Source organism: Podarcis vaucheri (assembly GCF_965113315.1).
Source record: "Podarcis vaucheri genome assembly, chromosome: 2".
NCBI classification, from domain to species: domain Eukaryota; kingdom Metazoa; phylum Chordata; class Lepidosauria; order Squamata; family Lacertidae; genus Podarcis; species Podarcis vaucheri.
The window spans coordinates 36394312-36407845 of NC_138760.1; the positions used below are offsets into that span (position 1 = coordinate 36394312).

Genomic DNA, 13534 nt, shown 5'->3' on the forward strand with positions numbered 1-13534 from the left:
TGAAATGTTTTTCAAGCTTAAAGTGCATTATGGCACAAGGAAAACTTTTTAAATTGAGTATTTTTTTTGTCACGTGAAGTAAAATAAAGTGCAAATATAAGTATTTTTTTAAAGCAAACTCTGTGGTAGTTTCTACTTAATATCTTGGTTTCAGTTTTAGGTCCTTTCATAGAAAACTTTTTCTCTCCAGAATGATAAGAGATTGATTAATTTTTGTTTAGGGTAGTACTGTCATCTTCACCAAGATAAGATAGATGATATATTTTATTAAGCCATGTTGTTCATAGAACTAAAAATTAGTGCTTTTTTTAGATTCACATAGAACAGGCATAGGCAAACTCGGCCCTCCAGATGTTTTGGGACTACAACTCCCACCATCCCTGACCACTGGTCCTGTTAGCTAGGGATGATGGGAGTTGTAGTCCCAAAACATCTGGAGGGCCGAATTTGCCTATGCCTGACATAGAATTAATTTCAGTCTAAAGTTAGAGAATACTGTAATCGGTTATAATAAGTATACAGAGTAAAGTGAGGGTGAGTGTAGAAACAGAAATGAAGGATTATTTTTTGAAGTGAGAGCTTAGAAAAAAACTTCAGCATAGAATGTTTTATTGCGTGTCTTGACCATTATAAGGTTAAGTTTGACATTCTTTATATTTTGCTTGATTGGTTTTCACGCTGGTCTTTTCATCTGAAAGATGACAGCTTTTTGTGGCTACAGGAGCTGGCAAAATTGATCTATAGAGTTAATACCTATGGAGGGTCTGAGACACTGGAAAGACTTCCTTGAGTAGGGAAGTGTAATAAAATTGTACTATATTTTAGCCAAATTAGATTTTAATTTGAAAACTTTATTTTGGACAGGCACACATTACAGCTGAGCTGTTAAGTTTCTCTTAATGGCTCAGCCTACATGGAACTTTTAATTTTGTTCCAGGCAGTGTAGAACATTAGAACTGAAATGAAATACATTGTACATTGTATTCCTTTGTAATTTTATTCTGAAGCAAGTCCCAAAGGCCTGGTTCAGATACTTGGTTTACAGTTTGCTAAACCATGATTTTTAGGAGCTGGAAACAAGTGATGGAACCACCCCTCCCACCTTTGACATCTTCCTTCCACCTTGCTTACACTCTGGCTTAATAAAACCACAGTTAATAGTTATGTCCCAAACAGGAAACTGTAGCTTAATGTTAGTTTTACCAATAAGGATTTTAAACTCTGAAGTTGGTTTAAGATCCTTGTTGGTAAATCAGTATTAAACCACAGTTCCCCATTTTGGAAACCACAGAGAAGGTTGGTTTGATTAAACTAGGATGCAAGCAATGAGGAAGGAACATGTGATCTCGGTGCTTGTTCCCATTGCTAAAACTGGAGTCGCAAGCTTGGGAGTAGAACATACAAACCAGTGGATAGCCTTACCTGAGTGTGTTTGGGATTGTAGCCTCAGCCAAATTCCTTCTGAAATGCCAAGTTTCCCACTTATATTAACAAACAGAGAGCATGACCAGTCAGTTGTATCTGGAGCAGGTAGGAGCGTGTGTGAGTTGAATGGGGATGGAGAGGAAGGTGAATCCTGGTGTATCTGCAAACATACTGTATCTTGCCCTGTAGAACTGGCACATTCTTTAGACTGAATTCTGTTATTTTATTGGGAAATGGAATGTTTATTCTTTTTGGATTTCCAGAAAGGCTCAAACACCTGCAGTTCGAATCCCCGCGACGGGGTGAGCTCCTGTCGCTCGGTCCCTGCTCCTGCCCACCTAGCAGTTCAAAAGCACATCAAAGTGCAAGTAGATAAATAGGTACCGCTCTGGCGGGAAGGTAAACGGTGTTTCCGTGCGCTGCTCTGGTTCACCAGAAGCGGCTTAGTCATGCTGGCCACATGACCCGGAAGCTGTACGGCGGCTCCCTCAGCCAATAGAGCGAGATGAACACCGAAACCCCAGAGTCGTCCGCGGCTGGAACTAATGGTCAGGGGTCCCTTTACCTTTACCTTACAAATATTTTAACTCTCTCTTTCCCCTTTATCATGACAGTTAATACAAAGTCATTAATTCCAATAATGAAGCTCCTTAGTGTTGCTTTAGAGTTAGACAAATTGTAAATTCACAGAAGGCTATAGACATTTTCAAAGCAATAAGGCTAGGACAAAACCTGTTTGCTAAAAATGAGACGCTAAAATGATGTTGGAGTTTGTTACTCCCTCTGCACCTTTCTTAGCTCAACCCTTAATTTAAGAACTCTTCTGAGATTAAGGAACTGACAACAAGCCTCTTGTTTCATCCTCTTTGTTTGCTTTTGACTTAGCTCTGTGGCAATTTTCTCCTTTGATCTGACCCCATTAAAAAAATTAATGAGTTGGAGCCTTCGGTGAAGTTCAGCTAAAATGCTTTATTTTATGTGGCAGGACCCAACTCCTTGAATGTGTACTATCTGATAGTGAACTAAAAGGAAAGTTATTAATCTGCCTCCGTTTATTATGAGATGAAAACAACTAGTCTGATTAGTCCTACTGTATATTGATTTTCTGCTCTGACTCTTGGCATTTTAAGTTGAAGAAAGCTTTATTTATTTACCATGCTTTAACTGTAGGAAGCTGTAAACCAATGCAGCTAGATTAATTCACGACAGTGCCTTCTTCTTAAAAGCATTTAGTAGTCATATTTATTATATTTATATTAAAAATTATATGCTGCTTTTTAGCCAAAGAGGCCTCAAAGCAGTGTACAACAGCTACATAATGCAATAAGCATTTTCAAAAATAAATAAATAAAAGGAATTTGCACTTTCTTCCGATGGCTGCTTAGTTCACTTGGGAATATTAGTACATACAAGGTGAGGGGTTTAGGACTTTCATGAACTTTAGTACTTTTTAATGCTGACCAAAAAAAACACACACTAGCTGTTTTAGATTGTAATGATGAAGACTTTTTGCTTATACCACCTATGTCTGAGAAGTAGACAAAATGAATTGTACTAATCTAGCAAGCATACAGTGAGAATATTTTGTATTGGAACGTTGTTACCAAGCGAGAGCTACCACCTTTACAAAGCACAGCTTCCTGGAATTGGGAGAATATTCTACTCTCTGGGATACCCTCATCACCTGGCTCAGAAGGCACGTGTAGCATTTGCCAAGCTGATCCTGACTTTGATTATTAGGATGCAGCAGCTACTACCGTTTTCTATTTTCTCCTGCTTCTCCCCTCGGCCCAAGCCCAACTCCCAAATTTAAGCCAGACAGAGGGAGCGAGAAAGCAAAGCGCTTGCCAGTCTCTGCTCATTGATGTGCCCATGGCAAGAAACTGTGCCACCTACTATCAGATAAGCACACAAGTACTTCGGCATGTCTTTGGTCAGTCAGATGCTTAAAACCAGGAAGGGAGGTGAAGTGATGCTTTTAGGGCAGGCTTCCTCAACCTTGGCCCTCCAGATGTTTTTGGCCTACAACTCCCATGATCCCCAGCTAGCAGGACCAGTGGCCAGGGATAATGGGAATTGTAGCCTCAAAACATCTCAAGGGCCGAGGTTGAGGAAGCCTGTTTTAGGGTTTGTGAAGGAAAAAGCAGCATTCATACCTGTCGGCGAGAGGAGTGCTTCAGGCAAGCCAGCGCTGCACATAGACTCATATGTACTGGTAGAACAAAGCGGCTTCCACTTTAAGCCTGCCAAAGAAGTTCATTCCAGGAGAAGCCAGTTCAAGGGTAGAGTGAGTATTTTCACACTTAGGTGGAGATGCCCAGATAGGGGCTGAAGTGAGTTTACAGAGATTACCCCTCCCAAGGTTCCGAGATAGGAGGTTCTGAGAGCTCAGAGTTCCATAGCTGGAACCCAGGTAGGATAAGGTGGTCTGTGGAGATGGGTCCAGGTCATGATAGTGCTAGGGATTATGTTCCCTATCACAATTTAGTTCTTTTTAAGGTAGTAACGAGGTGAAAGGTAAATGTCCAGACTCTTAAGGCTTCAAAACATTTTCCAGACCCTCATCCTTTAAATCTTTATTCAAGCTGGGATGAGCGAGAGAGAGTACATGCCTACAGCCCCACTACACTTTAGACCACGGCTGGTGACAGCTCCTTGTGGAGAATCTGTAAGAAAACAACTGTGGGGCCGTGACCTTCACGGGGGTGTCTATATTGCTTAGATCCCTATTGTAGTCTTGGTCTGGATTTCGCTTCTCTACATCAATGGGAGTTTCCCTCTCAGTGCAAATAGCAGCCTAATCATTCATGCACTTAATGATTGCGTGAAGAATCTCACATCCATTTTGGTGTTGTGTGTTGAGAAAATAAAGGATCTATTTGAGCAAAATGCAGAAATCTACAGAGTTCAGTAGCTAATGTAATATTCTTGTCTTTAACCTTCCATGGCAGAAGCTTGAAATACAAATTACTTTAGGTAGAACATGACAGTTCACAAAGAGCCTCAGTAACTCTAAGGTAGCTTTCCCCCCAACTTTGCAGAGGTTTTATTAGCACGAGACATACTGCAGTGAATTTAATACTAAAAGTGCTATAAAATGGAGCCCATTCTAGTAATACAACATGGAAAATAGAATACCCACCTGCCACTCTTTGGGTGGAAATAATATGTGTTCCCAGAAGGTGGGAGGGTACTTTTGACTCCACCCATTTTTGGTTCTCCAAGCATTTTTGCATAAAAACACTTGCTAGTCAAGGACATCACAGAATATTCAAATGCTATCATATTATTCGTTTTTCTCATATTAGTGTGCTGTAGTAGCTGCTGTACTTTTGTATTTACATATCCATTCATGATCTGAGAGATGTTGTCTCTCAGAATCATTGACTGATGAGTCCTGCCTTCTGAGTCAAGTCAGAGAAGGTCACTTCCATAGAGTGAAGTTTCTTCCACCTGTTGAAGCAGGAATTCACAGGTAAGATCTTACCACCACCTACACAGAAATTCTTCAGTAAACATAGCTTCTCAGGGTTATTTTTTGAAGTTTCAATACATTTGCCCCATGATTTTTGGGTGGCAAATCTGCATTTTTTATGGAGCAGCTCTTCAGATTGGTCATGTAGGCACTCTTTACTTATCAAGAGACAAGGGATTAAAGGTATTGTAGAAAGTAGTTTTTTGTATAGCAGAGCATGTGCTTAGTTGGTGTGACTTTAATTATATATGAAAACCCTTAGTTTGCAGGTTTTACACATAAGTTAGCCTGTGATTTTAAATTTTTACTGAAGAGTAAACCCAGAGGTGAGACGAGCAATATGAAACTACCAATTTTTTCACTAACAAATTTGCTTTTAAGGGTATTTCTTCCATAAAGAGAGTATTAAATTTAAGGTGATTCCTGAAAATGTGTTGTCATAGGAGGATGTTTCATAGAGTTCTGTGGCTCTGCCATGAGTCACCAGCATCACTTTCCAAAATAATCCCTTTGGCTGTAGTTAACGAAGATCTGGGCATGCACCAAGGTGTCCATAAATCCAGTGAGCACCAGCTGGAGGCCTTTCTCAGTGAGTGATTAGTCTTGAGTTGCTTTAACACACTTTGATCTAAGTGTTTTACTTTAGTTTGACTTGATGTTTAGAGAGGAAGATACCAGTTGGGAAGAAGCCTGTCAGTTTGTCGAGCGTCCCCATGACAGGTGGGGTGCGGAGGAGCTTCTCTGGTGATGAAGAGTTGACTCCTCCTCAGTATCGAACCCTTCCAGCACAGACAGCCCCGGAGGCCTGCCAGCCTCCCAGGACTAGCAGAGAGTTCAGTCCCAGCCTCAAAACAGGTAATTGGTCATGTAAAAAACAACAACAACGCTTATTAATGGAGGGCAAAATTGATTGAGGATCAAGCATGGTCAGGCATGAAACATGCTGACTCATTGCCGCCCTCACTTTTCATTTAAAAATAGAAAGAACATCCATTTCCTCCAGTATTTGCATCAGCCCATAAGCCCATCTCATTGAATTAATCACAAGTGTTGAGTCCCTGTTTTTTCCTGCTGCTTCAGAACTCAGCAAATCTCCTCAAAATGAACTAAATGGAAGTGCTTTCAATGTACATACTGAAACAAAGTGAACTAAATGCCAATAGATTTCAGTTATCACTGGATATTATTTTATATCCTGGATGTCATATCCAAAAATAATCAATGGTCACCCTAAAAAAAGAGGGAAACTAGTTTTGGAAGATTTTAAAAACATCACCCTCCAAAATTAATAGACCTTTGTCAACAGCTTGCCATATTTTTCTTTAAGCTGAAAACAGATTTCAAAATGAGAAACACTCTCATTTATATGTTCCCAAAATAAGTCCCTGTTGTGTGTTACTATTCTGATTATCATTCTGACACAATGAACAGGAGAAAATGAGCAGAATGAAAGGGATTGAGTCACACTTGAGATCAATACAAACTGTAAGGTTGACATAGATGCCTCTTTCCAGCTGTAAGAGAATTGAAAGTACAAAGCAATTTACTCCCAACAGTGTTTAGTGTGGAAATAGGTCCTTATTTAGTCTGAAGTCCATGGCTGCCTCTAAGAAAATGCAGGAGCTTATATTGTCAGTCTAATTCAGAGCTCCACTATGGAGAACTCCCCCACTTACTAGTACCTTGCTGGGCTTAAGAGTGGAAAGGGTAGCACTGCATGCGCAAAGGATACTGGCAGGCTCATTAAAGTCTTGTCAATGTCCATATTTAGGTTGAAACAAAATGGTGCCCACTTGGAAAGGTGCTAGGTTTCAATCCTAGAAATATAAACAAGTTGGGTCTGCTCCCCTTCCTTGTGAATTCTAACCAATGCAGAAATCTGGCTAGATTGGGAGGTTCTTTTCTGGACATAACCCAATTTGGACTCCACCAGAATCTATTGTAGGATCTTTCCTGTTCCAGGAGGGGCTTTTCAGGCATGGCCACAGATGCATATTGTCATATACCTGTGGCATGATTGGTGCGTTCCTTTTCATAAAGGCCACTGCAAAGGCTGCAGTTTGCTTGACAGGAGTCAGTCTTTGCCTGCCAGCACCAAGCAGCTGTTCTGGTATTCAGCAGGAAAGGTCCCATTTACACCATGCAGTGGGTTGCAGTGTGCACAGGGTCTCTGAACAGTGAGGAACCAAAAATCTGCAAAGCCACTCAGTTTCACCTGCTTCTGCTGGGGTGAACAAATTGAGGATTTGATTTATTTATCAAATTTCTCCTCACCTAGCCCTAGCTTTAACTATTCCTACTTCTTGGATAGTTGTAACTATTGGAGCACATACTTACTACAGTTGTTGGTTAGAGAAAAAAATGTTCCACATCTCACAAATGGGAATGAAGTGTCTTTCCCCGTAAGCATACTGAAGACCTATGGCATATTTAAAACATTAGGCAGAAAGCCAAGCGCAGCTCATTATACATCCTCATTTTTCGGTCATTACAACATCTCTATACAGATGCATTGTTCAGTGGTAACTCACCTCGCTACTTAAAAGCTGGTCTTGTTTCCTTGAGTGTTCACGCTACTAACTTTGTTTGTATTTTAAATGTTAAGAATTGTAAAACTGGTTGCATTTTTTCAGCACTGAAAACATCAAACCTTTAGGTAATTTTTGAGAGACTGGTCTCTTGGAGAACATGCAATGTCCCCAAATGAATCCCATTTTTATACATACAGTGTTAATTGATTTGACGTAGGGTCTTCAATGCACTGAATTTCCAAGGTTGCAAGGGTAGTGGGCTGGGGGGTGATTGGGAATGCTACAGGACCTCATTGAGTTTACAAAAGTTCAGAAGAAACTTGCATATATCTGCTACCTTCTTGCCTTCTGAGAACTCTCCATGTTTACCCTAACCAATAAAATATCAGAGTCCCATATATCTCCTTGTATCGTACTGTGTATGTAGGAGCCAGGCCCGGCTGTGTGGCTTTTTGAGATGGCTTTTCTTTTCGCAATATGCCCTTTTCTAATCCTTCGGATGAAATGCTTTATTTGTGCCACTGTCTCAGGCATGTTGAAAGATCAGAAAACAGGTATTTGTTGATAGGGATGAAATTAGCCTCTGTGCTTCCTTCCATCAATTACTAAGGGTAGTGCCAGAATACCAGCTTACTTTGAACTGTAGCTGCGGAATTTCACCACTGGGATCTACATGTGAGAGGTCCATTTTCAATATGAAATAATGATGTGATGATGAAAAAGCATGCCCCCCCTTTTTTGGTACAGCTATTAAGAGCATTGGAGCATAGATCCATAATGAATTTTGTAACCTTAAATTTAGGTCCACTTGCCAAATAGAAATAACTAGAATGAACTGAACAAAATATTTCCTGTGGTGTAAGATGAAAATCGAGAGCATTATAATGAGCAACCAGACTTCATTATCATGCATGATATTTTCTACCTTTAATTAACTCCTGTAGCTACAGCTGAGTTATTTTCTTCATGTTCCTGAGGAGGTGCCTTGACTCCAATTGCTACTGCACTAATAGAAAGAAAAATATCTTTCCCCCCCCATGCTATTGCCATTTTGTAAAACACCAGTATTTTTGTATTTAAAGCTAAGAGAAATAAAACAGGAGCTTGAAGCAAATGATGTTGTTTACTGAGCTCTTGCACAAAATAAATAGGTTGCTTGCTCTTCTGTAACTCCATCCTAGTTACTGCCTTTATTAGAAAGATGAAATAGCTATAGAATGGTAATGGGAAAATAATTGATGCCCCGATGGTAGTGACCCATGAATATAATACTCTCTGAAAAACAGAACAAACTTGTTTGATAACTGGACCATCTACATATTTGTATCAAATCATCATGAAGTTTTGAGCAGGCTTAAGTGGCTTGAGAGACCCTGACATCTGGATGCGTTTTTCCCAGGTGGCCTAGCTTTGGGGACTCCTTTATACTCCCATAAGGTATATGTAATTGAAGAATCCCAAAGCTAAAGAATCCTAAAGGGGATTTACTGTTGGCCTTGGTACACTGCCCAGAGAGTTATTATACCCAAAGATTCCCAGCGTTTCAAAAGTGTTCTGCAATTGGCATGGAAGTGATTGCCCTTTTGAGACCTAAAGCCTTTGTAGACATGTTGGACATGTGGTCCTTTCTTCGGGGTCATTGTGACCCTGAAGTCCAGCTGCTCTCAGTCTTTGATTGTTATGGAATAGAATATGAGACAATTTCAGTCTGTTCCCCATTTGATCCTCCATGAAGCTCCCTCTCCTTGAGAGATTTTTAAATCCACTCCACTTGTAGGGGTAGATACAGCAGGTGGGTTACGCCTGTACAGTCTGCCCAAATGTACGGGTGGAAAAAGAGTTCAGCAGTCTGTGATTACTAAAAGTGATATACAAGTGTCCTAGGAATTTGGGGGGGGCAGGGAGAGAAATGAGTAAATATTTATTTTGCATGTTGTAGAATGTGTATCATTCTAGTGTCGTGTTTTAATATTTAAACTTTTTAAATTTTATTTAGCAGAGGAATGTGAGTCAGCAAGGAAGATGAGATAGAACCATACTAAGAGCGAAACCAAGTGACCTCTGTTTTAGTAAGGTTCCAAGTAGCAACAGGTTGTACTTTTGAGACTGCGTTACAACATGCTCCTTTGCACTTTCCAAAGACTATTTATGTCAATGTTTGTAAAGTAAGCTGCAATATTGGATTCGAGAAAAAACAACAACAACTGAACTTGCCATCTTGTCATCAAAAGCTGCCTGTAATGGATGCTTCAGAAGAAGCATAAAAGGAAAAAAATAGCAGTTATAGTATATTCTTTTCCCACATCAGTCCCTTTTGCCAGCCAGAGCCTTGGATTATTTTTATTAATCTTTTAGTTATTTCATGAGCAGTTACTTGGCTCTTTTGGATATTGTCTTTCTTATTAAAGGCTGTATATGTCTTGTTTGCTACTTTAGTCAGTGTCAACAGTTTTTATGCAGCTATCTGTGTGACTGTTATATCACATTTTTAACGGAAGAGACTCTCTTAAAAAAAACTTGTCTGAACCATATTTGTTTCCTTTGCGTCAGATATAGCACCCCTTCACCATACCATAGAATCATGGAGCTGGAAGGGACTCAAGGGCCATCTAGTTCAGCCCCCTGCAATGCAGGAATCTCGGCTAAAGCATCCATGACAGATGGCCATGTTTTGCTGGTTTGCCAGTATCAAAACAATAAGAAGCAGCACAATTAGTGCATTGAACTATAAAATATTTATGTCAGATATCCATAGATGGTTTTCAATATGTACAGCAGTCTTTTAAATTGACTGTGCTTCCTTTGAGATCTTTTGAAAGTGTTAACTAGGGGATTGAACGTGGAACTGGATCTGCCAATGGACAAGATCCCATATGCCCCGCTCCTGTAGACCAACTTACCCAGGGGTGTAACGTGGTGGTGGGGCTGCCAGGGTGATGGCCCCAGGCACATTTTTCCAGGGGGCACTGATCCCGCCCCCCTGCAGCACTTTGCAAGGCTGGGATCTGATCTGAATGATTCACCAGGCAATTCATTCAGATCAGCTGCCAGCCTTGCAAAGCGGCACAGGGCTGGCGTCACTCCACCGGCATCTGCTGTTTATAGCCACTGCTCCTGCTCCTCTTCACAGACACACAAGGACTACCTGCATGAAACTTGTGGACCACTCGATAGTCTGGGGACCACAGTTTCAGAACTCCTGAACTAATCTGTATGGGGGAGATGTAGAGTATACTCTTCATTTCTAACATGCTAGTTCAAACTTAACAACTTTAAAAAAAAACAGTGTAGGAGGGAGTATTAAAACATATAACCCTAGCATTGGAGATGATATTATAATCTGAACAGGCCTTTATTTTGAATTTGTAGAGAGGCTTGTGTCAAAAGGCAGCTCTGATAAATTCTTCCAGTTTCTCTCTTCCACTACAGACCATTCCATACTCTTCTAGACAGAAGTGGTTGGGACAGTGTAGAGTTTGTTTTGCAGGGGGTAGCCAGAAAAGCCCCATTGTGCAAGCAGAGTTCCACTTCTTGTTCTTCGGATGCAGACTTAAGACTGTCACTTGGTAAAATCACAAAAATTCAAGAGCAATATAACCCTTTAAGTTATTCATGTTATCCTATTGGTATAATAATTTACATTACATTTTGACAAAAACATTAACAAATTACATTACAAACCAGGTGATTATATCTCATATTCCAATAATAATAATAATGTGAGTCTACTTTTTCATAAAAACACTTTATTTGCATCCTCAGGGAATGCGTTAATTTCCTCATTATTACTTCCAATTGTAAAACTTGCAAAGCACATTCAGTGGATGCACCTTAGAATTCAAAGTGGCAGAGTAAATTGTTGTAGGGAATGTCATACAACTTCACAGAGAGGTATGAAAAATAAAAGTTTATTTTTGAAAAAGTAAGGCCACCACAGTTTGGTAAGAGGCAAATTGGCATATAACGGCAAATTGCCATTAAAATGAAATCCAAAGTAATGGCAAAAAGGCAGCAAATGCTGTTTTGAATTACCGTATTTTTCACCCTATAGGACGCACTCCCCCCCCCCAAAAAAAATGAAGGGGAAATGTGTGTGCGTCCTATGGGGCGAATGCAGGCTTTCGCTGAAGCCTGGACAGCGAGAGGGGTTGGTGTGCACCAACCCCTCTCACTCTCCAGGCTTTGCACACCTCTCCGCAAGCAGCGGGAGCCCAGCGTTGGGCTCCCACGGCTTGCAGAGAGCTGCCTGTTCTGGGGGCTGCGGTCGGAGGAAGCTCAGGCTTCCCCCGCCCCAGCCCCACGCCTGGGGGGGAAAATAATTCCCCCCCCCTTTATTTCCCCCCAAAAAAACTAGGTGCGCCTTATGGGATGGTGCGCCCTATAGGGCGAAAAATACGGTACTTTTAAAAGATATTACTATTAAAACTGGCATGCCCCAATTTAGCAAGGGTGATCTCCTGGTTGCAATCACTCTCCTACATGCAAAAGGGGGCTGTGCTAGGTGAAAAGCAAAGGTCCTCATGCAACTAAAACGAGTGTGGAACCTCTGACCTAGGGGTTAAATGAGGCGCTCCCTAGGCAACACCCCTAAAGGCCTTGTCCTTTTGCCTGGCTGGAGTGCACCCCACTGTACAAAGACAAAGGTCGCATCCACTGCACCGCCCAAAACTGGCATTCCACACCCCGGAGCTACACCTATGGAGATCCATGTCAGACCAGGGGTGTGTGTGTGTTTACCTGCCAAACAGATGATGGCAACTTTTCAGGCTGACTTCACCATCCATCTCTTTATGGAGACACGTGTGTTCCGTGTGGCGATTTGTGGGTCTGAGCCACTGTGTGCAACATCAAGGAGGCAGTGCTGCTGCTTTCTTCAAGGCTCTTCGTAGAAGACTAACGCTCATGCTCTGGTGATGCCGTTTTAAGAAAGGAGCAAGCAAATCTAGGAGGACTTGGATCTAGGAATCAAAATGTGAGGGATGGCTGAAGAAAGTAGAACCTAGGGAAAATGTGGGTAATACTCCTAGAAAAATACATAATAATACAGGGTGATTCATCATGAAGTCTACAGTTCCCATTCACTATAAATGGAAACTGTATACTTCATGATGAATCACCCTGTACTTTTTAAATATATGAAAGGCTGTCATAATTAACATAGAATGTAGGAGGATATTTGACTGTATGACCAAAATGGCTTCTGTCGAGTGAATGATTCTGCTTGTTCTGTTGATGTCATGAAAAGTGTTCGTTATGGGTCTGAGCAATCATCTACCAAGATCAGTATCTTAGGTTTAGGCCCAGCGCTCACTGAGGTGGTAAACTCTCGCTGAGATGTAGTACTTCAGACCATAGGTGGGGACCTGAATGCTCACTCTCTCTATATAGTATATATTATACAGAAAACTAGGAGAAGGAATCTAGCCTAGCTTCTCCTTAATTTGCTGGATTTCTGTGTGCAAGGAATCTTCCTTAAAACTAGGGAGGTTTTTGCTGTTGAGCAGAATGATGCAGGTGTTTATCATGGGTTCATGCACGTTTTGGCTTAGTCACAACCCTTATGTAATATGTACAGTATCTGAACCTTCTTGAAACCTCTGTGTAATTGTGTCCCACTTTGAATCCTATATAAAACTATCACTGGGGCGAAAACACAAGATTCTGGGACTGGATTCTGGGTTGCCTGTGTGGTTTTGCAACATTCCCATCACATTCTTCATCAAGCAGCCTGAACACTGCTGTACCTAACTTCCCCTATATTTAAATTTAACTTAATTCCTGTCTGTTTGAAAAGAAATGCCTTATTTGTAATTATTGCAATTGTGTGTGTTCAAGCGGGGGGTGGGGTGGGTGAGTACCATTTTAGCAGCTGGGAGATTATGTGAGAAAAGTTAACATATTTTTAAAAATTGTGCCTTCACCAATGAAAAGTACAATTTTAGGGGGGGGGAATTACTAGTAAGCAGATTTGTGCACATTTAATAAATTGAAACATCCAGTCAATCAACTTTTAAAAAGTTGGGTAACAGCACAAATAGCTAAGCTATTGATCCAATAAGATCTGAGTTCCAAACCCCATCTCAGCTGGATCTCACTCGTGTTT

General features: G+C 40.9%; 1 protein-coding gene and 1 long non-coding RNA gene across 11 annotated transcripts in view; both read left to right on the forward strand.

Moving 5' to 3' along the window:
- MBTD1 (mbt domain containing 1) overlaps nucleotides 1-13534 on the forward strand; it is a 49031-nt gene that overhangs the window by 30728 nt on the left and 4769 nt on the right. For 4 of the 10 annotated variants that reach the window (XM_082211048.1, XM_082211045.1, XM_082211047.1 and 1 more), the window contains one exon: nucleotides 5564-5755. The exons of 3 other annotated variants lie outside the window; for them this stretch is intronic. In XM_082211048.1, the coding sequence (XP_082067174.1) occupies nucleotides 5564-5755 (192 nt within the window). Of the gene's footprint in view, nucleotides 1-5563; nucleotides 5756-9427; nucleotides 9867-13534 lie in introns of those variants that run through there. 3 more of the 10 variants (XM_082211049.1, XM_082211050.1, XM_082211046.1) reach the window with 3 other exon arrangements.
- On the forward strand, nucleotides 10993-13373 carry LOC309525739. Its single transcript, XR_014216523.1, has 2 exons — nucleotides 10993-11464; nucleotides 11842-13373. It is a non-coding gene; the product is annotated as an uncharacterized lncRNA (long non-coding RNA).